The sequence below is a fragment of the Eptatretus burgeri genome, chromosome 1 (genome assembly GCF_056783735.1).
Source record: "Eptatretus burgeri isolate ZD-2024b chromosome 1, Ebu_testis_v1, whole genome shotgun sequence".
Classification (NCBI taxonomy): domain Eukaryota; kingdom Metazoa; phylum Chordata; class Myxini; order Myxiniformes; family Myxinidae; genus Eptatretus; species Eptatretus burgeri.
In genome coordinates this window covers 50,671,351-50,698,850 of record NC_140961.1, presented here as the reverse complement: position 1 = coordinate 50,698,850, position 27,500 = coordinate 50,671,351, and the positions used below count along the sequence as shown (strand labels likewise).

The 27,500-nt window shown below is 43.0% G+C and overlaps 1 protein-coding gene across 4 annotated transcripts in view; it reads left to right on the top strand.

Annotated features, from left to right (window-relative positions):
- Positions 1-27,500, top strand: part of LOC147034466 (serine/threonine-protein phosphatase 2A 55 kDa regulatory subunit B beta isoform) — a 234,527-nt gene that overhangs the window by 67,371 nt on the left and 139,656 nt on the right. Inside the window, exon 1 of one of the 4 annotated variants that reach the window (XM_085883729.1) lies at positions 5,312-5,994. The exons of the other annotated variants lie outside the window; for them this stretch is intronic. Within the exon in view, the coding sequence (XP_085739855.1) occupies positions 5,925-5,994 (70 nt within the window). The 5' untranslated portion in view covers positions 5,312-5,924. Of the gene's footprint in view, positions 1-5,311; positions 5,995-27,500 lie in introns of those variants that run through there. 4 annotated transcript variants of the gene reach the window in all.

The following is a 27,500-nucleotide window of genomic DNA, read 5'->3' as shown; positions in this document are numbered from 1 at the left end:
GTCTGTGTGCAGGATATCTCAAAAAGTTGTGGACGGATCCAGATGCAATTTGGTGGGCAGGTTGGATGTGTGACAATGACGAACTGATTCGATTTTGTTGAAGATCCAGATCAGGATCCAACTATAATTTTTAAAGTGATTCTTTACCATTGACAGATCCGGCTATAAATGGCTTTTTTGCACAATATCTCAAAAAGTTGTGGACGGATTTGTACGAAACTTGGTGGACACATTTGGTGTGTGACAAGGAATAATTGATTCAGTTTTAGTGCAGATCTGAATCCGGATCCGGATCTGAAAAATTATAAAGTGATTTTTCACCATTGAGAGGAAGGGCTTGAACTAATATATAACACGATATCTCAAAAAGTTGTGGACAGATTCGGATGAAACTTGGTGGACAGGTTGGGTGTGTGACCAAGACAAATTGATTTGATTTTGTTGAAGATCCGAATCTGGATGTGGATACGAGAATTATTCAATTTTTAAAGCGATTCTTCAACATTGAGAGATATTGTACTGTCGTGTGTGTGTGTGTGTGTGTGTGTGTGTGTGTGTGTGTGTGTGTGTGTGTGTGTGTGTGTGTGTGTGTGTGTGTGTGTGTGTGTGTGTGTGTGTGTGTGTGTGTGTGTGTGTGTGTGTGTGTGTGTGTGCGCGTGCGCGCGCGCGCACGTTTGCATTGCATCACTGCAAAGAATTGCGTTTCTCAGCTGGTGGGTTGCCCAGATAGCTCAGATAGAAGAGCACTGGTACAGTTTTTCAGACGACCTGGGTTTGATTCACAGTCTGGGCCCATAATTTTTTTCCACAATATATTTATGATACATATATATATATATATATATATATATTACACAATCTATATATTATATATATATATTCACATACATATATATATATATATATATATATATATTATATATTGTTACGACCACGGGTACCGAGTGTATTATGAGGGGGTTAATCCTCGTTTCTCCTTGGAAGAGCTGGACCTGGGGCCACTGCTCACAATTATCTTCCTGATATGGTGGGTTGCTTTACAACCACGAACGCCAATCAGTTAACCACGAGTTCCAGTGTCCACCGTCTAATTTGCCATTTAATTAGAGGTCACGTGGCTTCCTGAACGGGGAGCGCGCCCTCGGCAATGCACCAATCTTATCTTGATGAGACCTTAAGTATGGCGGCCAAGCGTTTTCCGCTAGTGCATGCTGACTATGACAGGTTAATTAGTTTGGTAATTACCTCCCAGTCTATCGAGGTTTGGACAATGCTGGATAAATGGAAGGAAAGGACAAGCACGGACAGGTTGAAATGTCAACAAGGAATTTATTAAGAAGAAAAATAAATAAACAGAAGAACTTTTTATTTCTTTGTGGTGAAAATAGGTAAATTCAAATCAATCAAAATAATTTCAAATAAATTTAGAATTAAACAAATATTGATAGAAAAATAGACAAAGAGCAGATGCTTATCACTATGCCTTACTTAACGATGAAACACGAGATAAGGGTACTCTGCAGATCATTCGGGGGGGGGGGGAGGGGGGAGAAATGGAAGAAATCAGATCTCAGCTTACCAAGGTAGAAGTCGTCGTGTGTCAAATATAATGTCCCATAATGTGTGAGCGTGCCTTGTTCGGCTGCCAGCGCCCTGTCTCACCGTGCACCCACCTGCAAACAGGCTCGAACACCAATCGGCGTCACATGGTCACCTTCAGGAACCAGGGATGCCAAGAATCAGGTACGAGCAGAACCAGCAAGAACGGTCCAACCGTCACCCACCATCAGGAGCCACCAGGATTCGCAACCAACGGACAGCTGTAAGGATCTGTAAGGTGCTATGAGGAGCTGCAAGAAGCTGTGAGGCACTGTGAGTAGCTGAAACCAGCTGTCACCAGTGGTCAGAGCTGTAAGGCTGTCATCAACCATCTGTCTGTCGCCAGCTCACCAACCGTCTGACTGGAGCATCTGACTGCAGCATGTGACTGGAGATGAAAGTAAATGGCACCCAGCTGTCACAAAACTGTCAGGAAAATGGTCCTTCTGTTCTTTTCATAGGCGACCAGTCTGGGCAAAGCCTCAAGCAGATTTCTGCCAAATCCACCTTGCCTATTGGTGCATCTTTGCACGTAACCAACCATCAAACTCGCGATCATTCCTTCCTCGTTCAGCCTGACACGAACAAGAGCCAGCCAGTATCCATAGAGCTGCCAAACGGGGTGTCAAACATCGATGGAAAAACGTGGACGTCAACGTCGGTAAAAGAGGTGGGTGTTGAACGTCAATGAAGGATAGGTGAGTGAGGTCAATGATCCACAGCCGTATTTGACCGTCAGAATAACTGCTCAGGAAAAGCCTGCAGTGTGCTTAATCAAATGTCCTGTAAGTCCAAAGTGCAAATAAATCGTCCACCTCTAAGCCAATACGTCCTGATGGAAAGGGGGTAGACGAGCCTCCGTTGGGCTAACGGCTATCTTGCGTGCATGGATGTGTCATAAAGAGAAAAAGGCCATCCCATAAGAAAGGGAGTCTGTTCTATGCCCTTCTCCAATGCATCAAAGTTAGAATCCCACCAGATATGGGGATGGGTCTATCCTGGACATGAATTTAGGGAAATAACTGTCTGAGGACCTAAATGTTTGTACCCATTAGTCGGATCCGATTCTGAAATCCATAACAATACTATATACTTTGTGTGTGTATATATATATATATATATATATATATATATATATATATATATATATATATATATATATATTCGATGTCAATTTTTTCTCTTTATGTGTATTTTCTCTGTCTGTTTTTATATATAGAGATTTTTTTTTCTATGTCTATATTTTATATATATATACAGTATATCATTTGAAGTTTTTGTTTGTTTGTTTGTCTGCACTCGTTGATCTCCTGAACGTTGGAATACAGGAGGAAACCTCTGAAACAAATGTTTGGACGGGCCCCGGGAGGGTTCTTGGCAAGGTGGCAAGGTGGCGAGGCCCCTTGGCTGGGGGGGGGGGGGGGGGTTAGACAGTGGTTTATATTTAATGGGATTTTACGACCGCGGCCACTGTTAAAATTGATTTCGATGGTTGACCGTCAGAAGGCTTGCAACCTTCCCGGGGCCTGTCCCGACATTTTTTGTTTCAGAGATGGCCGTGGCCGTAAAATCCCATTAAATATAAACTACCGTCTAAAATCCCCCCAACCCCTGGCTGAGGGTCCTCGCCACCTAGCCTATAACCTTCCCGGGGCCCGTCCCAACATTTTTAGTTTCAGAGGTGTTTTTTGGTTCCCCCTCACCAACCCCCTTAGGCTATGACTGCCGTGACCCAATAGGGAACTGATACTGGGCTCGTGTCACCGATGTGCAGAAGATTAAATTAATTCAAAAAGAACCTGGGCAACGCCGGGTGCATTCAGCTCGTATATGTATGTATGTATGTATGTGTGTGTATATATATATATATATAGGCACCGCGAGGAGTGATGTAAGGGACACATCGGCCATTTTGGAGTTAATGCCATATAGCACTATATGGCATATTCATATATAGCACTGCCATATATTCATATATTAACATATTCATATTAATGCCATATAGCACTATATGGCATATATGGCATATATGTTGGAGTTAATGCCATATAGCACTATTTTAACCCTTCCCCTATCATCCGAGCCTATCATCATCATATCATTAAAAAATGTCGCTTCCATCACTTCTCCTCGCGGGGCCTCATATATATATATATATATATATATATATATATATATATATATATATATATATATATATTTATATTAATATACATGTGTATATATATATATATATATGTATATGTACGGTTTCTTTAAACAGTTTGTTATGTTGCTTAAGTTGCACTGATGCAGGTTGAGCTGTGTTGGAACATGATGTGATATTTGAATTGAACAATTCCATTCTCGTGGTTTGGATGTTATATCACCTTGTGAAACTTTATTTTATTGCCTCCTGCAGTCAGTTTGTGAAACATTATTTTAGAATATTTGTTCATGTGCTTTTGGTTATAAAATGCGAAAGTTTTTATGATTTGTAAAACCAGCAGCAATTGCCTGTTTTGTGGTTCTTCCGTGTTTGGGAAGGGGCTGCTCGTGGTGATGTGGTGGAGTGGGGTAGATTCAAGCAGTGATGGGGTGGATGTTTGTGTAATTCGTTGCATTTCTTGCATTGGAGGTGAATTCAGTTGGGAATGTGTTCTTCTACTTTTGCTCCCTTTTGTCCTCACTTCCCTGAAGGGTTCTGCCTCCCCTCCGCCCATGCTCGTTCACCCCCTCCATCCGGTCCTCACTCTCTCACCCCACCTCCGTCTCTTCCTCCCTTGCTCATCCTCCTCCGTGCCACCAACGCTCGCTCACGCCTTCCATCCCATCCTTGCTTGCTCACCTTGTTCTGTTCTGCCCACACTTGTTCGCCCCCCTCCGTCCCTCCCTTGCATGCTCGCACTCTCCTCCATCTGCCCACCCTCACTCGCTCACATCCCTGCTCCATCCCACCGGCGCGCGTGCTCCATCCCTCCCCCTCCCAACCTCCATCCTGGCTCGCACTTTTCCCTCTCACCTCCATCCTGGCTCGCGCTTCCTCCTCCCCTCTCATGCAATCCTCCATGCTCCATGCTTAGCTTCTCTCTCAGCTCTTCTGATGCTATACTTCACGTAATTCTCCTGTTACCTTGTTGCATCGTGCGTGCGTGCGTGCGTGCGTGTCAAATTACCAAGGCTTTTTCTTCACTGCATTAAGAATTTGGTGTTTTCCATGTTGCTTTATTTGCAATTGACATCAAAAACTGGGTTTCAGAAGGTGGCAGCAAAAATTGTGTTCCACGTGATTAGGTTATTTATTTCAGCATCACCATCACCATCATAATTACAAGGTCATTGTTGAAGAACTTGTGGGGTCGGGGCATCTGTGTCAATGGTCATTCCGGTTGTAATGTGGAGCTGTCAGTGACAGACTTGAACTGTTTTAATTTTATATTTTCTACACTTCCTCCACCTCACCTCCCCAACAACCCAGACATTTACCCAGTCTAGACTTCCCCAAATTTTGATCGATATGGCAGAAAAGGTTTTTTTTGCTTCCCTCCTCATCCACATGCCTGATAAAATGTGGGTTTTTGGGTAATTTCCTTCCAACTCCCGTCTTGATTCCCTTCCCCGGTCGTGTCCATGTTTTATGCGAAACAGAGCTGCCTGCGTCAGTGTGGTGCATTCTCCTCCCTCTCTCTGCGCAATCCCCGACCCAGCAGCACGCCTGCCTCACGTCGCTCGCGTTGCACGGCCCCGCGCATCTTCGAACCGGCAGATTTGGCGAGCTGATTGGGATGTAATTTTTTTTATTTTTAAAATTGAGTGTCTGCATCGAGAGGAATAAGAAGGTGGAAGGCTGATTTTGGTCCATTGCCAGGAGGCCCATTGCTGCCTACGCCCTATGATTAGCCATTCCATTGCTGCAAATTTGGATTTTTAAGCAAGGCTTCCTTTTGTAACGCAAGACGGAAGGCCAACCATTATGAGGACCTACTAGGAAGCTCTTGGGGAGTTGTCGTCAAGCCAAGTACCTATTGGAGTTGATTGTTCATCAACCTTCATTTCCAACGGTTGCTCGGGAACAATTTGACGTCGATACAAGGAGACCACAGGCCGACCATCGTCTTGAACCACTTCTCGCCACACGTGATCCAGTAATTTCCTCCAAACCCCGTGCGCCTCTGCTTTCTTATCGTCCCTTCCAAAAGAGATCGCTCATCACGCCTGTGGCGGCCACCTGGTCGCAGGAGCATGGATGTAAGGCTGGCCGGCCTGCCAGCTTTACACCACTACGACGTGTGCTTGCTTTGCTGTCTTTGGTATGCTGAGCCCTTGCCTACGGCCTGCCAGAGTCAATGGAAGAGGACATTGATTGCAGGAAAATCAACGGCACTTTCTTGCGCAGTCACAACTATGTCACAGAAGGTAAATATGGGCAGATATGTTGTCCGGGTGGTCTTGAGGGTCGTTGCCTTCGACCGTCAACACAGTTATCCTCGTTTATCATCAATTGCGGTCGTGCAAGCATTTCTTGGATCTGAGTGCAACATTTTTGTGTAAAGGGCTTTTAATGTAAACATTATTTGAGTTTCTACCTTGGGCCGGAATTGATCCTTATTACTCATGATGCGTTCTTTAAGCGCTGAGGTTCTGATACATTTTCTGTGCCATTTTGGTTTTCTGAATGCACGACTTTTCCGGGTGGATTAATCCCTTCTTACCTTGAACCTCGTGACCTGACCACTTGTATATGCCTCATGAGCTGACTTCTCACCATCTTCCTGTGTATTTGGATATTCTAATTATTCGGTTAGCCAGGAAATGTATATTGATTATTATTTAACACACCCTTGCATCGAAAATTAATACCCCCATCCCCCCCTCCCCATTTTTTTCTTTCCCGACCCAATACATGTATGGTGCACTCTATGATGCCTTGCATTTGTGGTTTGGGTTAATTCCATCTTGCTCTAGTTGTCTCTTGAGAAAGCCAAAACCACTCCTTGCCTCGACAGTGTAAATCCAGCATCGTGTTTGTTCCAGCCATGCAAGCAGTGTTGGGCGTGTCAGATTTGGGTAACTATGCTGCTACATAGCAACAGTTGCCTTAGTAACGCAGCCTTTTTTTTCATCCCTCCATATATATATATATATATATATATATATATATAAATTAATACATATACCTTTTTTGTGAGTCTGCTCTTTCTTTGTCACCTGTTGGCCGTATCAGTGCTGGGGTCGAGCTGAAGACTGCCCTCCAGGCGTGAAGCATTGCCAATGCACTCGATACTCCCTGTTGATATGACATGTGACCTTTAAATGGCTGGGGTGTGAACGTTGATTGCTTAACCCTTGCTTGCCTCCTGAAGTATAATTTGTTGATTGCGTTGTGATTACAAAGGGTTTAACTGACCATATTTTAGAAAATGGTGTTGTTGAGAGAATGATGTGTACAATGAAATGGTGTCTGAATCTGGGGTTTTTGTTTAATTTAATTTATAATTCTTTGTTTGTTTGTTTGTTTGTTTAAAAACACAAATTTCTTTCTCACATTTCAGACAGTGAGTCCTCTTTCTTAACGTGTGTTAGGATGAAGGATTTGTAAAATCGTGCTGTTGAAGGTTTCAAGGCGTCGTCCCCAAATGCCATGAAACCAAATGAAACAGGATTTTTAAAAAGGCAGATATCAAGGTGTGTGGTTGTGTAAAATCATGGCATTGGAGAATTCATGGTGGGTTGTAGGGGTCGGACTAACACATGATTGGAGGACTAGTCGGATCGGGTAATTTTAGAAAGGACCGTGACTCGGTACGAGGTTATGCTCATCCGTTACCTTTAAAAGATTTGATAGACGCAGGTAGTAAGAGTGGACATGGTGTTGTGAAGCTTCGACTCCAGCTCTCGTGAAGTGAGCAATCGGTGATAAGGATTCATATAAACACAGCTGAGGAATGGTGCATGTCACATCGCGATGGATATTCAACGCCGGAGGAGGACGAGGAGGAGGTTAAACTACTTTCCATGGAGAGGAGAAGCTGGTTTTGTACTCTGCTTCCCGTTTTGATGCCATGGCAAAGATGGGAGGTGTCGGTGAGGGTAGTCCAGTCCCACAGTGAGTTGTTGATATATTGCATTGCATTCCATTTTAAAATGTCTTGTCTTTACTGTGGAGCAAAATAAATACATGAACAAAACAAAAAAATCTTAAGGTGATGCTTTTGGCCACTGACAAGATACTCCGTGTGTGTGTGTGTGTGTATATATATATATATATATATATATATATATATATATATATATATATATATATATATATATATATATATATATATATATATATATATATATATATATATATATATATATATATATATATATATATATATATATATATATATATATATATATATATATATATATATATATATATATATATATGTCGTGATGAAATGACCGGTCGCTAAAGGTCCATCCACACCTTTTCCTCTTCTATCTTGAAGTTATTTTGCATCTCATTAATAATTCCTGTTGTTATCTTGCTGATGATTATTTGAGTGCGATATTGGTCCGCTTCCTGAGTTCTTCAAATTCTCAGTGTTTGTGCTTGATTGGTGCTATTGATTGTTGACCTTGTGCTGAACTATCTGAGCATCATTCAGCTATTTATTTATTTATTTATTTATTTATTTATTTATTTATTTATTTATTTGTTTATTTAACTAACCTGTTCGCTGCGGGTTCATTGAGCATGGTATAAATTTGTGTTTTGTCAGTTATCGGTGTGATACAACCATGGGTCTTCATATTGGGAATTGTCAGCTTGGTAAAGGCAGCTGGTCCAGCCAAAAGTGGGTCCCTAACACTTGTATTCGGTCGATGAGTTGTCTTTAAACAATTTCACTCACGGGGCGGCTTTGAGATTTAGAATCCAAAATGGCGTTTGTGAGTTGCAGGGTCTTTTGGTGGCCTGCTTTGTCTTTCTTGCTGTGATTGGCTTTATTTGCTCTCTTTCCTGGAACACAATGCAAATTCATTTTGAAAGATATTCGTGATGTTCATTGGGTAAAGAATTCTGGACAAGCTTATTCGTTTTGTTCGTTTCCAATTCCAAGACCTTCCAGCTGGTGTTTGACGTTGTCATTGGTGTCTCTGTCAATGTCACCATTGACGTCTGTTTCTTGCTTTTTTGAGTTTAATGGGGGAAACGTGGTTAACGGGTCCTTATTGCCGTTGGACAAGTCGCCAGCGATTTCGGTTTAAACCTGCCGACCAGTGTCATGCCCGTTGTTTGTTGTCTGAAAGCACGATCATCCTCAACACTTGTTTCACTCCATGACACCTGTACATGTTGAATGTAATGGCAAGTTCTGTAATGATGATGTCCCATTACTAATTAATGTACTCATTCTTTTGGGTGGATTGTGTTTGTGGTCATCCAATCGAACAAGATGTCTCCGAGGTAACACACTGTCCTTTGAGCCATCTCGTTTGGGTTTGATTCTCGACCCGCCGAAAAACGATTGGACTGGGGCTTTGTAGGTAGAGCGTAGTATGAATGGGTAGATGCTAAGCCAGGTGTCCGATCTGCTGGCGTGAGCCGGTGGATGCCAAAGATCCCACGGTGTCATTTGCACCGAGTAGGCGAGTTATTGCCGGCATCCTGAAGAAAAATTGCAAATTCCTGCCAAAATCGGCTCCAGGCGAACCTTAAGCTTGGCCAGCTGCTCCCCTCTGGCTGACCACAGAAGAAGGTGAGATTAATTGTTAATAAAATAGCAGTTATAGTTTGTTTGCAACCATTGAGAGAGGGAAGAAGGTGGTGATGGGGTATTAAATTTTAACAAATGTTGATAATAGAGAACGCAGCGGGAGAGAGAAAAGGGAGGGGGGAGGGTGGGGGGGAGATAAGGGAGCGGGAGGGGAGAGAAGGGAGGGTGGGGGTGGAGAGAATGGGAGAGGGGAAGAAGGGGGTGGGGGTGGAGAAAATGGGAGAGGGGGAGAAGGGTGGAGAGAAGGGAGAGGGGGAGGAGAGAGAAGGGAGAGGGGGAGGAGAGAGAGAAGGGAGAGGGGAGAGAGAGAGAAGCGAGAGGGGAGGAGAGAGAGAAGGGAGAGGGGGAAGGAGAGAGAGAGAGAAGGGAGAGGGGGAGGAGAGAGAGAAGCGAGAGGGGGGAGGAGAGCGAGGAGAGAGAGAGAGGACAGAGGGGGAGAGAGAGAGAGAGAAGGGAGAGGGGGGAGGAGAGAGAGAAGGGAGAGGGGGAGGAGAGAGAGAAGGGAGAGGGGGGGAGAGAGAGAGAAGGGAGAGGGCGGGAAGAGAGAGAGAAGGGAGAGGGGGAGGAGAGAGAGAAGGGAGAGAGGGGGAGGAGAGAGAGAAGGGAGAGGGGGGAGGAGAGAGAGAGAGGAGGGAGAAGGAGGGGGAGAGCGAATTGGGAGAGGAAGGGAGAGGGGAAAAATGGAGAGGGGAAAAGGGGGGGGGGGAGAAAAGTTTGAGCAGAGGGAAGGAGGTTTGGATGAAATGGCAGCATTTGGAGAACAAATATCTGTCTTTTAAATTGTGATTTATGCTGACAATCCTCGTGTTGCATCAAATCATCCATTAGTATTGTTTAATGTGTATGCTACCTTGTCAGGATTATTGCCTTCCCCCAACATACCCTGTCCCTCCCCCCTCCCCCATAGTCCCATCTACATCACTGTCCCCCCCCCCACCTTTCCCTTATTGTGCTGCTTTCTAGCACTTAAAGCAGCCTTTTGTGCTACTGGCAGAGCTTGCCAAGCTCTCTGCCTGTGGCATAGAAGGCCACCTTCATTCCAGGATTTCTGACTTCCTCCCATCACACAGTCTACATCCCTGTTCTTCATTGCACGGCCTGCAAGCCACTGGTGGCCTAAAGTGCGGCCCCTTCGCGCGACCGTTGATACACAAATGTGACAACACCCCATCACAGTCAGCCATCAATTCTATCAAATTGACCCAATGATTTCAAATGAGTGTTCCAAAACGAAGCATAAAAGTAACATCACTCCATCAGTCGATGGCAGTATGCAAACAATTATACTTGCAATCCAGTAACCACAAGGAAAAATAGAGTACGTGGAGGCGGGGCCTAATAGCAGCCATCTTGGAGTGTTGCAGGCGGTGTGGCGGCTCCCACACTGATGTCTTATCAGGAAAAGTAGCCCCCTCTAAAAATACCTGAGATCACTGGTCTACGTGTTGCCATTCATGAATGGAACCCTCTCCTCCCCTCTCCCAGGGCAGGCTGAAGTTTCCCAAGGCAGTGTTTTGGGCCCCGTCTTTTCCCTCATCTATATTTAATGACCTCTCCAATGCCTTTGAAAACCCTCTCTTCCTTTTTGCGCAAGACTCCACATTGTGTCGTATGGTATTCCATCCCTCTGCTCGGCAGACAACAGCAGTGTCTCTCTCTGCTGATCTGGAAATTATTAGACTCTGGTCTGATAAACATAACATGTCCTTACTCTGGAAAATCTCAGTCTCGTGCTATTGCTCTGGAATTGAATGATTGGAAAATTAACCCAACTATCTATTTGCTTTCTCATCCACGACAAGAGATTAGTATCTTGAACTTCTCGGCCTCACTATCAGCTCTTACCTATCTTAGGTCAACCACGTAGCAAATCTGGACTCCAAAACCAGCCACAGAGACTGGGCATTCTCCGTCGATCGATGTATTTCCTTGGAAGTTCAGAACTGTTCCTTCCTGAGGCTGCTTCAGTCTACAAGACCTTTGTCCATAACTCAATGGAGTATTGCTCTCCTCTAAGTGCTGCCTCCCCAGCATCACATCTGTCTCCTGGATTCTGTGTAATCTAAACATCTCAAAATCATTGGAATCTCCTGTGATGAGGGCAAAAGCAGAGTTGTCAGTTGCTCTCACCTTGCAGAGGTGGTCGCTCTCTTTTATACCGTCTCTTCTCCAACATTTCTCCCGAGCTGCGCTCTGTCAAGCTGCGACCCTCCCCAGCCACTCCAAGATGCACATGTCTTCCAGTAACCCCCTTCATGGTTAAACTTCCAGAACCCATGCTGACTGCACACCTCAACTCTTTTATTCCTTGCTTCTCCCATCTATGGAACCACCTTCCTGAGGCTGTTCTTTCACTTTCCCCTCCAGGGCTTCAAGCAAGCAGAACACCGCAATATTGTCATCGCCAATTCCGTTCCATCATCGTTATTAATCCCATTCACCTTTCATAACGAAATCATCTTTCTTGCTAGTTACAGGGTTTCATCCCCTCCGACCTTTCCTCTTTTCCTGTGAGTTCATTCGTTTTATTTTTGTCCCACCGTGCTCACATTTTTTTTTCTCCCACTAGTTAGCCTGTCCCCCACACAGCGGGAGATGGGGATATTTGTAATAACTTTTGTATGTGTCCATCTGTCTGTGTATCTGTCTATCTGTGTGTGTCTGTGTGTCCGGGCCATAACTTTTTTTTTTACAATTTGAGCTTTTGTCGTCAAATTTTCAACAAAGCCTGATGAGAAGATGGAGAAGACAAATAAAGAATTTTGTCAAAAGGTCAAAGGTACGGTTTGGTACACACAAGAAGTAGTCTGAATACAAAGCAGAAGGGCTTTGCATTCTTCGATGCTTTCTAATTCTACCTTGCTCTTTCTTCCATGCACTTCATTCCTGTGTATATGTATGTGTGCGCGCGCGCGCGCGCGCACACACACACACACACACACACACACACACACACACACACACACACACACACACACACACACACACACACACACACACACACACACACACACACACACACACACACACACACACACACACACACACCAGCTTTCCATTTTGAAACTAACTAAAAATTCCCACCCTCCCTTTTCTCCCTAATCTTCGACTTCCTTCTTTCAATGTGCTGTTGATATTTTCAGATATGACAAGGCTTCAGCCATTTGGCAAATTTATGCTTGTCCTCCTTATAATTCATTTTTTTTGAGTTGATAAAAAGTCCTTTTCTGACACCATCATCATCACACCATTTTAAAGCCCTTTTCCCTGAGCAGGGGTCAGCTTTTTGCGGGCTCCAATCATGGTACCCTTTCTTGTAGCAATGTTTTTACGGCCGGATGCCCTTCCTGACGCCAACCCTTTAATCGTCTTCGACCCTGCAGGGATAATTACCAGGATACTGGTGCTCATTTTGCTGACCTTCGGAAGGATGACAGGCTGAGTCAACCCCCCTGATGCTAACTCAGTGGCCAGCGGGGCTCGAACTCAGGACCCCAAGGATCCCAAGCCACTGCCTTAACCACTGAGCCACACCAGGCTCATACTTTTCCGACACCATGATGATGTTAATCGTGGAGTTGCATTTTGCGTTCAAGGACCATATTTATTCATTACGAGCAAATACCACCTGTCGCTTCGCTGATGAGAATACTGAGAGGAGGGAGAGAGAGAGAGGGGTGGAGATGGATAGGTGAGGGAGCGAGTTTGGGTGAGGGAGCGAGTTTGGGTGAGGGAGCGAGTTTGGGTGATGGAGCGAGTTGGGGTGATGGAGCGAGTTGGGGTGATGGAGTGAATTGGGGTGAGGGAGCGAGGAGGGAGAAGAAGCGATGTGGGAGGGGGCGAGTTGGGGTGAGGGAGCGAGGATGGAGGGAGAGTGAGGAGGGTGGGGGAAGGTAAGGCAGGGAAGGGTGAGAGGATGGGAAGGCAGACATGTGTTGGAGCATTAATTACGATTCATACCGTTTCATCAAAATGCTTCTGCATCAAATAACAATGAAGATGGAAACAAAATAATGTCTGAAATCCATTTTCTACCGCTCGTACTACAAATACCGCCCGGAGATAAACGCAGTCTGGAAACAAACACTGTCCGAAGATAAACGCCCAGACACGTTCGGGGAGAAACACCTCCCAGAACTGTCCGGATCTAAGCTATCCAGACAAATTCCGCCCAGACACGTCTGGGGACGAACTCCGTCTGGACATGTCAGAGGACAAGCTCCGTCCATTCACGTCCAGGGACAAACTCCGGACACGTCCGGAGACAAACTATGTCCGGACACGTCCAGGGACAATTTCCGTCTGGACAAGTCCGAGGACAAACTCGGTCCGGACACGTCCGAGGACAAACTCCGTCCGGACATGTCCGGGGACAAACTCCGTCTGGACACGTCTGGGCACAAACTCCGTCCAAACATAATCACCGTCCAGACACATCCAGAGCGGGTGAGAGAGCGACACAGACACAGACACAGAACTTGGCCGATATCAGTAATTCTTCAGGAATCGGCAAATTGAAGTCCATGTGAGTACTGACTACAGTGTGTACTGTGTACAGCCCAAATACCTTGAGTCATTTTCACCTTTGTTTTGGGGGAATTGAAATATACAAATTATAAAAACATCGTTGTATTATAGACGTTTCAGGGAGATGTGCATAAACATTAATCTTTACAAACAGCTGCTAATTGTCATGTGATGGTTGGAAAAAAAATTTGGCTCTGTAATTTAGAAAACCTGTCAATACAGAAAACGTCATGCAAATAGGGTGTTATCAAATATATTTTGCTTTGAAACTCAGAAAGAGAAACCATATAACCTTTGTAAATCATGTACCTCAACCTTGTAGCAACTGCCAACTGTACATCCTGATCGGGACACGAGCTCGACCACCATCGACTGTAGGGCGCTCGGCAAGTGGCTTAAGCACTCAAGCAAGCACTACAATTAAATAGTTGATGAGGAATGGTTGGCCAGGCTGTGGCTGCATACCATATGGGATCCCTTTAACTTTAAAGCCGGTCTTCACCACGCCCGCAGCAGTTAAATAAATTCAATGAATTCGTTCAAATAATTACTTTATCCACAAAAGATTTGCTGTTTAATATAGCACAACCCTGAAGACCGCAAAGTTTAATCACCTGTAAAATAAACATTCCAGGTAATCCGCCACATTGCCTGCTCGTCTGTGCACGCGTCACATAGTACATCAGTTTATGGTCCGTGCAAAAATTATAACTTTATTTTAAGAACGTCCGTTTTTCACCAGATTTGTTTTGATTCCCTGTAGAGCACCTCGCAAAACCTGTGAAAATATAGACACAGATCTGGCAGACGCGATGAGTAAGCACTCCCTCTGGGGACAGGGCACGAGGTGAAGCAGTGAATGCATTCAATCATATTATATCTCAATGAAGCAGGTTAATTTTGTTACGTTCCAAATTCTCTTGTTCACTCAATGTAAATCTCCAAACAGCAGAAAAAGAGAAGTTTAATGCTTTGGAAATTTATGCATGGAGAAGGAGGGACATCGCCTTGCTTGCTTGTAGTAAATAGGCATACTGTATAGGCTCAGTTATGACTCGTTTTTTTTTAATTTCAAGGTTTCAAAACTTATTTAGTATGGACGATATCCGATTCTCAAAGCATAAATCATACTTTGCTGATATACTTTAGTCCGTGAGAGTAGATCTGAAAAATTGCATCATATAATGAATTAAATTGCTCCAAGCTTCTAATTTGAAAACTGTCACACATACACTACCAGTCAACACCCCCATTTTTCCATTTTTTTTTTTTATTGAAATTTAAGCAGTTCAAGTCCAGTGAATAACCTGAAATGGTACAAAGCCAAGCGGCAAACTGCCAGAGGTTAAAAAAAAGTTTGAGTTTCCAAAAACTGAAAAATAATGTAAATTTCAGAGTTGTTCAAAAAAGGCCCTTTTCAGGGAACAAGTAATGGGTTAGAAACTGCAGCTGTTCTGCAGCAATGGAAGTAAATTAAGCTTTGAAAGTTGATGCAAACAATTCCTACAGGTGTCCCAACTTTTGTTGATTAGTTACAAACCCTCTGTCTGTATAAAAGCAGTGTTGGAACAAACAGTGTTGCTCCACCCTCTGAAGCATTATTTGGACAATATTGCACTGCAGGAAGTAGTATATTGCTATAATAATGGCGAGAACAAGACAATTAACAAAGGAAGACAGACAGACCATTGCAGCGCTTAAAAGTGTTTGTCTTTCCTTTAGAGAAATTGCAAAGATGCCGAGGTGTCAGTGAGTACAGTTTCCTACACCATCAAAAGGCACTTGGAAACTGGAGGAAACTCAGACAGGAAGAGGTCTGGCAGACCCAAAGCCACAACACAATCAGAAGACAATTTTCAGTCAACAGCTTATGTGATAGGTGGCTCACAGGACAGCAGCTTCAAGCACAGCTTAACACTGGTCAAGGTAAGGAAGTCTCAGTTTCAACTGTGAAGAGAAGACTTCGAGCTGCAGGTTTGACAGATCGAGTAGCAGTAAGAAAGCCATTGCTCAGGTGGTAAAATAAGAAAAAGAGGCTTGCCTGGCCCATGAAGCACCACCAGTGGACTACTAAAAACTGGAAGCAGGTCTTATGGACCGATGAATCAAAATTTGAAATCTTCGGTTCATCACGCAGGGTTTTTGTACGCCGTCGAGGAGGTGAAAGGATGGTTCCTCAGTGTGTGACACCAACTGTCAAACATGGAGGAGGAAGTGTGATGATCTGGGGCTCTTTTGCTGGATCCAGAGTCGGCGACTTGCACAGAGTGACTGGCACCCTGAACCAAAAGGGCTACCACAGCATTTTGTGGAGCCATGCAATACACTCTGGTCGACGCCGAGTTGGTCAGGGGTTCATCCTACAGCAAGATAACGACTCAAAACATACCTCCAGGCATGTGAGAACTACCTTAGAAGAAAAGAACAAGACTGAAGGCTTCAAATCATGGAATGGCCAGCACAGTCTCCAGACTTAAACCCCATTGAGCTGGTTTGGGATGAACTGGACAGAAGGGTGAAAGCAAAGCAACCTACAAGTGCAACACATTTGTGGGAACTTCTGCAACAGTGTTGGGAAGAATTTTCCAAACAATATTTGATTTCCATTGTAGAAATAATGCCATGAGCATGTTCGGCTGTTATATCTGCAAAAGGTGGCTACTTTGATCAGTCAAAATTTTAGATTAAATTTTGTTCAACAAAACGATTCCATGATTTCTTTTTTATCTGCAATTGTTTACTTGTTCTACATTTTAATTTCAGAGTACATTGAAACATTAAACTGATCAAATTTCAGTAAAAACTGGAAAAATGGGGGTGTACTAAAACTTACGACCGGTAGTGTACAAAAGCGACGTATACAGCGATTCCTACCTTTGATGAACATGCATTCGATAATATGAGCGAGGAAAGTGAAAAAATAAAACTATTGTTAAGAAATCGTTGCGGCCTGTTCCAAGTCAAGGCATGGTTGAGCAGGCCAAACAACTTGGAGGCTTCAGACCCCAGCGAGGTTACCTCGGATTTATTTGAAGAAATCCTAGGGAACAAATACCACGATAACACCACCAATAATGATTTAAGTTCCCTCAATATGATTTAGTCTCATACCACAGAGCCACCACTTTTGTCTTCTGTTTCACTGTCAATGGCATAGTTGAGCTGCGGAGCTAGAATTCCCAGGGAACAAAGACCACGATAACACCACCAAACCCTGAAAAGGAAAACGGTATCGGTCAAAAAACAAAGAAATGGCAGGAATTCAAAGTTGTATCAATCTTTGAAACCCCCTGTACATGCCTTTTTGGCAAAGACTAGTCAGTGTGCATGTAGCCACAATATCAAGCACTCCACAAGTCTGGCCTGTACGGTAGGGTGACAAGGAAGCCATTACTCAAAAAAGCCCACCCTGAGTCCCATTTGAGGTATGCAAAAAAACACTTCGGAGATTCTGAAGGCATGTGGTAAAAGGTTCTGTGGTCTGACGAAACGAATATGGAACTTTTTGGCCTTAATGCAAAACGTGATGTTTGGTGCAAACCCAACTAATGTTGGGACAAAACTCGTGTTTTCTGTTTCTACCTTGCAGAACCTGTACTTGTCTGATTGACTTAGACCCACCATTTTTGAAGCCATAGTGTCCTTTGGCTTGGACATTTATAATGATTCGCTCTCTGTCCCAATTGAGCTGACATCTTCTTAGTCATTCTAGTGATCCTCCTTTGTCTATCCCCAATCTATCCAAGTCTTTATTTTTACCCAAAGCACATTATCCAAAGAACACCATCCCCCCCCCCCTGTGAAGCATGGTGGTGGCAGCATCATATTCGGGGGATATTTCTCATCAGGGACTGGGGCACTTGTCAGGATTGAAGTGAAGATGGATGAAGCAAAATACAGAAAAATCCTAGAGGCAAATCTGCTGCCCTCTGCAAGAAAGCAGAAATTGCGACAGAAGTTCACCTTTCAGCATGACAACGACCAGAAGCACACAGCCAAAGCTACAATGGAGTGGCTAAGGAACAAAAAGTTAAATGTCCTTGAGTGGCCCAGTCAAAGCCCCAACCTGAATCAAATCGAAAATCTGTGGCTGACTTGAAGATTGCTGTCCGTCAACGCTCCCCACGCAACTTGACTGAGCGTGAACAGTTTTGCACAGCAGAATGGGCAGATGTGCCAGTAGATTTCTCCACATACCTTGTTGTGCCTTGATGTGTACAGCTGTTCTTGCATGAGTTTTTTTACATCCCCATAGGAGGTGACTCATGTTTTCTGTTTCTACCTTGCAGAACCTGCACTTGTCTGATTGACTTAGTCCCACCATTTTTTGAAGCCATAGTGTCCTTGGGCTTGGACATTTATAATGATTCGCTCTCTGTCCCAATTGAGCTGACCTCTTCTTAGCCATTCCAGTGATCCTCCTTGTCTATCCCCAATCTGTCCAAGTCTTTCTTTTTATTAAAAAAATTTTTTCGTGCTCTTTTGTCTTTCTCACAGTTGTCATATATCTTTTGGTATTTAGTCTCATATTTTTCTTTTGTCTTTTTTGCAATCGTTGGGGCTGTATTTGTTGTTTTTTCAGTTTGGCGCGTGACATCTTCAATTCGCACCTGTTTTTGGAAGTTTTTTTTTGCAAGGCCAGTGAGAGATATCTTTTCTGGCTTGTGTTCATGCTTGCGTACAAATTGTACTTGGTAGTATGTTGAACTTTTCACGTACTCTGCTATAACCCTCAGTCATCGCTCTGTGCACTTAATTGAGTTCCATCAGGCCGCCGCCTCCTCCTTTCCTCGGCAGGTACGTTCTCTGGATGCAGTGATTTTTGTAGAACATTTTGTGGATAGTGAGGAGTTTCCTTGCTCTGATATCTAGTTTTCTGATCTCCGCTTGTGGCCGGTTTACTATTCTGCAGCTGAATTGGAACACTGGTACTGCTCGTTGGTTTATGACTGATTTTGTGCCTTGGAGAAAGGTATGTTTTCAGGATCAGCCTCGTTCTATTCAGGTATTCTTTGGTAATTGTTTTGCACATTTTTATGACATATCTGGTGGCCCTCTTCTACTGCAAGTTATTTGTAAGATGCTCCGTTGTCTAGCTCCTGTATTGTTTGTTGCTCCTGTGTATTGCCCCTGTATTGTCCTGTATTGTATTGTACTAGCTCTACCACCGAAGGTGGAAGGAGGTTATGTTTTTACCCCTCTCTGTCTGTCTGTCTGTCTATCTTGTGTGCAGGATACCTCAAAAAGTTGTTTACAGATCCCAATGAAATTTTGTGGACAGGTTGTGTGTGTGACAAGGACAAACTGATTAGATTTTGGTGAAGATCCGACTACTAGAATTTTAAAAGTGATTCTTCACTATTGAGAGAAAGTGCTACACTGATATATATCACGATATCTCAAAAAGCTGTGGATGGATTTGCATGACACTTGGTGGACAGGATGGGTCTGCAAGAAGGACAAATTGATTCCATTTTGCTGAGGATCTGAATCTGGATTCGGATGCAAGAATTATTTAATTTTTAAAGTGATTCTTCACCATTGAGAGAGGGACCAAAAACGATATGTAGCACAATATTTCAAAAAGTTATTGGGCCCGATATGTTCCACTGGATCAGGCATTGCGTGGCAGAGGTATGTGTTCTACCAAGTACCCTTCTAGTTATATCTGGTTGATTTTTATGTTGTCCGTTTTTGTCGGTCTCCCCTGTATGAATGCGCACTTGGCACACTTATCTCGACCAAATTCCATTTGGATGTCGTCAGAGTACCGTTTCACTCATTTCAATTGTGTCAATTTTTCGTCGTTCGGCGCCAAGAGGTTTTGTGTGCGTGCGTGCTTGCGCGCGTTCGGTAACCAGTTAGCTTGCACATACAATGGTTCTCAGATCTACCATGATCTATATACCTCATGACCCTAATGCATTGTTAAATGCTCTGTCTACTCATCACCAATTACATGCTTGCCCATGGGATTAGATTTATGTAAAAATTCAGTTGCGTCCAGTACATTCTAACGATATTAATGATGAGCTTCCTTTTTGGAGATTATTTATTTATTTATTTGCAATTTTGTCTGGGTAAGTTATTGATTGCAAGTCTTGCTCACAGTGGTGGGCAGGCATAATAATTAGTCTCAGGGTAAAGAAATTGTTTGCAACAAAGAGCATTCGATGACTAACTACCAACCGATTGCTCTTCTTCTTTGAATAGTTGTAAACCAAATTGTATTCATTCACTCAGTTATTCTTCTGCGGTTATGAAACTTTTTCAATGTACATTTCAAAAATAAAATTACTCTTGGCAGTCTCATTTTGCAAATTTTAATTGGTTTAATAGTCTTCCTTGTCGATACAATTTGGGTACTGGCTTTGGAAGTTTTGCATTGTCATCGTAGTTTCAGCTATTTCCAATAAGTCTCAATAAAGTTGGAAACAATTGAGCCTTTGCGCCTGCCAGACTTGGCCTGAAAATTACAATGCATCTTGGGAACAGATTCATTTACTAATCCCGTGCAACGTTTCCACGAGCTCTCTTATTGTCCCAAAGCTATCTCTCATCTTTCTGCTGTTATGTACTTTTGACCCTTGCAGTACATGTGAAGCTTTCGTGTTTCCCATCCGCTGTTCGACATCGATGCTTTGCTGATATCCCTCTGCGGAGAATCTTTCCCCTCGATGCGATATCTGTCAATGGCAAAATTGATTTTGGTAATTTGTAACCAGCCGCAAGAGTGCTCTGCTAATTAATGCGCTCTCCTGTTTTGGTGTGATTGCAGTCTGTGTTTCAGGATTTTAAGTACATTTCAGGACAATCACTGAAGTGCTTGTGCTCTTGTGTGCACATTGGCGATGAGCCAAACATGAACGAGCCGATATGAAAATGCTCGTCATCGAAATAGAAATGGTCCGATTTGAGTAACACTCACCGTTATTTGACGGATTGAACATTGGCGAGTTTTGGCTCAGTAAAATTTTTACTTCCTGGATGCGATCTCGTTAACTCGTATTTTATCTTGGACGATGTTATAAAGTTCTGGCGCGATGGCCTAGATGTATGCACACTCACCGTTAAGCTGTCTAGCTTGGGTTTGAATCATGACTCGGCTAAAAACTGTCTTCCCGATGTTTCACAGGTAGGGAGATTCATCAATGTATGTGCCGTCCATCGGATAGACATTAAACTGGGCTTCTGCCGGCATTGGGTAGTGTATTTTAAAGACCCCACTGTGTCTTTTGCGAAGAGTGGGCGAGCTATCATCGGCATCTTGAACAAATTCCAAATTCCTGCCATAACTACTGCTGGGAAGGCAACAGCAAACCACCCAATGTAACACTTGCCCACAAACTGCTTTGGCAGCACTGACAAACTGGTAATGGAGTACGGTACATCTGAACCAGAAGAAGAATGTTGTAAAATCAGATTCTGAGATGAACTCTCCTCTTTGTCCTGGTCGCAAATATAACAAGAAAAAGAGAAATCGAAGATTGCAGAGCCTTGCCAGGACTCGTTTTGTATGGTGTATTTTGTGTGGCATTTGTGTACTGGTGTGTTATGTAATTAATAAGAGACATAACTATAACTGCCACTTTATAACTGCTGGCAGTGATGACCGGGTACCAAGACGTCCCACTTTGATGCAACCCCGCTTTGATTGGACACTTGACTGTGACCCATGGCGTTTATTATTATTCAGTTGAATTTAGAATGGGGTTAAAATATATTCAATTCAAATCAAATGGAAGACCAAATAGGTACAGTCCTGCATTGGAGTCATCAGAAGGAACCTGAACAAGCAAAAAGCAAAGATGAAGTCATCAGGAGGAAACTGGACAGGATTTGCATTTCAGCTGCTGCTCCTGTACTCTCAAACCCATCCAGGCACAGCCTTACTAAAAAAAAAAAAAATCAAAAAAAAATCAGAGAACCCAGATCAAAAACAAAATAAAATTCTGGCTGCCAGACCATGCAACCAATGAGGCTGAAATTTAAAACATATATTCCCCATCACGACTAGATCATAATTGTGAGTTTCGCGTCGATTGATTAAGTGGTTCAAGAGAGATTTTATTATTTTAATTTTGCTGAATCCAATATGGCTTCCAGCCCATGTGACATCAATAATTATTTGTGAATACCCTGGTATCCCCAAGACTTGGGGAACATATTGTGAAGTTTCTCCTCGATCTGTCCAGCTGTTTTGGAGAAGAATATTTTTTATTGGTTTTAGGGTAAATCCAATACGGCTGCCAAACCATGTGACCAATGACTTCATATGTGTGAACCTTTTGTTCCTCATGGACAGGCGGGCATATGTGTTTTGTTCAGCCACTTCAGGGAAGATTTTTTAAGGTTTTTATATATATATATATATATATATATATATATATATTTTTTAACAATATGTCTACCAAATCAAGTGACCGATGATGTCATCAAAAATTTTTTTTTTCTTTCTGTGGAACGTTTTATCCTTTGATGACCCTTAATAATTTTCACACTGATCAGATGTGTTCTGCATATGCAATTATGACATCATAAAAAAATCATACTTATTCCCCATGAGGAGTACTTGCCATGTGCCCAGTTTCAATTTCTTTCTTTGGTATGGTTTCAGAGATAGAGGTCCAAAGTTTTTTCCCCATTTTTCCAACATGTCTGCCACATCACGTGACTTATGACATCATAATTATCACTAAACACTTTATATGAGTAGTTGCACCGATGGTGAAAATTTCGTCTCCATCCGACAAGCGGTTGTGGAGAAAAACACTAAAGTTCTGTGCGGATAAACAAACAAAGAAAGAGACAACCCGGTAGGATGGGTCGCCGAGCATGGAAACTATAAGATATAGAGCAAAATGGATGTCATATAGCGGATAGGGAATCACCTTAAGATTATGCATATCAAATCTCATCCAGTATTCCAGATGATTTGTGTGAATTTTCATGACCATCCGACCATAACCCTAGGAAGAGTAGCATTTGGCGCAAAGGCACCTCCAGCTCTCGCATATTATCGATTTTTGCACTAATTGATCTTTGACCGCTGACCGTAGCGAAATCGGTCAATATGTCCTGAGGCAAAGTTGTAGTACTCATTGAGTACCATGAACCTGCAAAGTTTCATTCGTATCGATGCACTCACCGAGTCGCTAGGGGGCCTTCAATTTTCACCAATTTTCACGCATATCCTAATTGTAGGGGCGCTGCAGGTAAAGTATTCCATATATCACAAAAACCGGAATATATTTGATAGAGCATCACCTGTAGATCGATCATTCGTGCCAAATTTCATTACCCTACGTGGGATAATGGCTTTTGGAATCGATTTCGCATGAACGGTACCGATTTTGAAGGTTTTTCGGCTGTTGCTAGGGAACCAAAGCGTCCCCAGCAACAATCACAATTTCCAAAGCACGAGGTCATAAGATGTACCTACTACCCGAGTTTGGTCAAAATCCGCCCACGTTTACTACCATTTATGCTGATGACAAACGAACAAACATCCAAACAAACAGACAGAATTACTGACAATAAGGGTCACCTATTTCGGCGACCCAACAAATAGACCCAAATGCAATACCCTCTCCTCTGCCAAGGGTAACCAGTTTTTGTGTGTTTATTCCTGTCTATATCCACAGCATTCTTGTTCTTCTTTTGCTGTTTTTTCTTCTTTACCATCTATTTCTTCATTGCTCTCCTAATTAAGAACAGTCAACACCAAAGCAAGGCAGCCCATAATGAGGAATTGGTGACGAATGATTAGGACTTGTACTAACGACTAACTGAACTTGAACCTGCCATTGCATGCATCTTTTCTTGAATGTTTTTTGAAACATTCGGCATGATGCTCCTGGTGAGAACTCATCGGTGAATCTCGTTTTTACTCTATTTTACAAGGTGAGATAATTCTGTTAAGTTGTTTAATTTTGAGAGGTTTGACTTTTTATCATTATTATTATTATTTTTTGTCTTGGAGCTTTTTTGTGGCATCTCTCTTCAAAAGGATGAACGTTTGCACTTTAGTCACATCCTGGTTTTCAGCACCTTCAGATCTACCGATGAACTTGTGAGGCTGTTTACATGATATTCTCATGACCTCCTCATTTTGCACATGTGAGAAAATGGTTTCATTTATTTATTTTGAGTACACTGTGTCGAGCTTCATGAAATTGGCTTGTGTGCTCGAGGTGAACTTGTTGGCGATTGACACGTTTTTATTTGTTTTACTAATATGAGACAGTTATATTGAGTTTGGTTTGGTGGTTTCTGCCCCCACAAAACCGAAACAACAATTTCTTTGTTTTTGTTAAACCCTTTGAGCCCTGAGCTCCTTGCAATTTCGGTTTCGTGTATATGGAGGTGTGAATCGTGGTTGGTAAAACGGCCACTCGTGTATATGGAGGTGTGAATAGTGGTTGGTAAACCGGCCGCTCGTGTATATGGAGGTGTGAATAGTGGTTGGTAAAACGGCCACTCGTGTATATGGAGGTGTGAATAGTGGTTGGTAAAACGGCCGCTCGTGTATATGGAGGTGTGAATAGTGGTTGGTAAAACGGCCGCTCGTGTATATGGAGGTGTGAATAGTGGTTGGTAAACCGGCCACTCGTGTATATGGAGGTGTGAATAGTGGTTGGTAAACCGGCCACTCATGTATATGGAGGTGTGAATGGTGGTTGGTAAAACGGCCGCTCGGGTTCAAAGGGTTAATGATGTGACCCTTCCCTATTTTTGCATGTCACAGGCAGGATATTAACATACCAATGCATACATTACAGACTTGAGTTTGTTTCCACTGATTTTGTTTTTGTTTTTGTCCGTCCTAATATGTGCCGGACGTTTTGTGGAGACAGCTATTTGGTGGAACGTTTTGCAGACCCCAGCATTTGTGAGCGTGCACCCAATGAAACTCATACTTTGACACACTTCGGTGGATTTTCCTGTGTTCGTGCCAAATGCCGAGAGAGAGACAGAGAGACAGACAGACAGACAGAGACAGAGACAGAGACACAGACAGAGAGACAGAGACACAGACACAGACATATATATATATATATATATATATATATATATATATATATATATATATATATATATATATATATATATATATATATATATATATATACACCATTCAAACCTCCTAAAATGGTTGCTGGGAGACAAGAAAGCCAGTAAAACACCGTTTATAAATAACCATTTGAATATTTGAACATCATTTTGATCCAGAGGTGAGTGCGGTGATCATGTTTGTTGGTGGACGTGTTATATTCAAGGTAAGATGTGCATGATTTAATGTATTACCATAAAATAAAATGTGTGATGGGAGTTGTAACGATGTGATGATACATTAAATCCTCCATTGAGTAAAGTCTGATTAGTGATATTGCATTAATGGGTTGACTGACCGCCTGGACACAACTGAGGTTGTGGATCTACTGATGTGGATCCGTGACCAGGGTTGTGGATCCGCCGTTTGGAGAGGTCCTGGGCTTAAAGGATCGAAACCTCGAGGAAGACCGGTGCACAGCTGATGATCTGTGCTGTCAGAAAACCATTCATTTGCTTACAGGTTAAGGTTCTTACTTTTGGTAAGGGAACTATGATTCGAGGTTAACATCATTTACAGGAATCCTTTAAGTTATATTATATATGGAGTTTGAAATTCTGATTTTTGCACTGTAATGTGGAATTTGTAACTTGTGTCATCTGCAGTAGAATGATTGTCTCGAGTTGTTTGTTTCCTTCGCCAAAGGAGAGGGTATTGCATTTTGGTCCGTTTGTTTGTTTGTCCGCATCAAACTTTCGTGTTTTTCTCCACAACCGCTTGTCGGATCGAGACGAAATTTTCACCATTTATGCGACTGCTCATGTAGAATGTTGTCATCATAATTATGACGTCTTTGGTCATGTGGTGTGTCAGTCATATTGGAAAAGAGGAACAACTTTGGTCCTCTGTATCTCTGAAACCACACCAAGGAAAAAATTGAAACTTAGCACGTAGCAAGTACTCCTCATGGGGAATGAGTGTGATTTTATTTAGTTATTTATTATGACGTCATTTTATGATGCTTTGGTTGTTTTACACTGAAGGGAATACTTGTAGGGAGGGTATGGTGAACTCCCAAATGTGTTTTCTTGGCTTTCTAAAATGGGGGATGTATGAATTTTTTGTTCAAGTTACAGTTGTGGTTGGCATCAGGCCAGCTCTCCAACCAATGGGTATAAAGCAGACAGACATGCATACATTGGTAAAGTTGCATTGAGGTGAATGTTTGCTGGTTCAAGTTATTAAAATACATTCCACCACATAATAAAGTAGAAGGGCACTCGGTAGAGCGCATACCTCCGCCATGTAATGCCTGATCCAGGAGAGCATATGGGGCCCAAAACATTTTTGAAATATCATGCCATACAGTACTATATCGTTTTGGCCCGATCTCTCAATGGTGAAGAATCGCTCAAAAAACTCGAGTAGTTGGATTCGGATCTGGATCTTCACCAAAATCGAATCAGTTGGTCCTTGTCACACACCGAACCTGTCCAAGGAACAGGGATGCACAGACACACCCCTACAGTGGCAGACACACCCCTGCAGTAGCAGAGACACACACACACACACACACACACACACACACACACACACACACACACACACACACACACACACACACACACACACACACACACACACACACACATCCATGGTTCGCTATACATATATAGATGTGTTTTGATGTGATAGAATTTTGACATTTCTCTGCTGTTTTTGTCATCTTACTTAACCTGCTAACCTTGACCCTTGCTGAGAGCAGACGCAGCACACGGGTCAGTGTTTGAAGTGCAAGCTGTGTTGTAAGGTCGGATGGCAGCACACAGCACTCTCTTGATGAATGAAGTCACCTTTGTTCTGGGAAGGCCCGTGACTTTGGGGAAATAAGGCGAGCTTTCCCGCGGCTGCCTTTTATTGACGGCGTGCTGGGCGTGCTGGGCTTGCTGGTCTTTCTTACATTTTAAAGGGTTGTTTTAACTTATTTATAGTTTCTTTTTAATCATGATGTTGGTAGTTTATGGCAGAAAGCTTCACACAATATTTTATATCCTGTTGTCCTGATCGTCTGGGGGGGGGGGGGGTTACTGCCCCCTTTCCCTTAATTTTTTTGCAAGTTATCTCTCTGTTGGGAGGTGCCGTTGTCCCTATTGTTTTTGCAGTAATCCGTTCATACTTTGTTTGAAATTTTGCTATTTCCTCCAAATCTCTTTATGCTGCAAATTTAATCACATTTGCGCATTGTGCTTGGGTACTTCACGTTGGTTGTTCGCAGTTCTTTCCTGAATTTCAATCATCTGGTACCTGCGTATGCTCTTTCGTGACGTTGTCTTCCTCATTGCTCCTTCCCTCCTTCCCATTTTCTGCTCTCGTTCTCTATTACTCCCTTTTGTCCCCACCTTCCCCTTCCTCTGCACCCCCACCCCTCTCGGTTACACTTCATAGTCCCTGATGGAGAAACGGTTTCTGCCACGCCCCATTACCCTCCGTGTTCCAATTAACCTCGCTTTCTGGCCTTCCTCGGAACCACATCCCCTTGACAGGTCCGTTGAGAGAGAGTGAATCACTGAATTGAATGA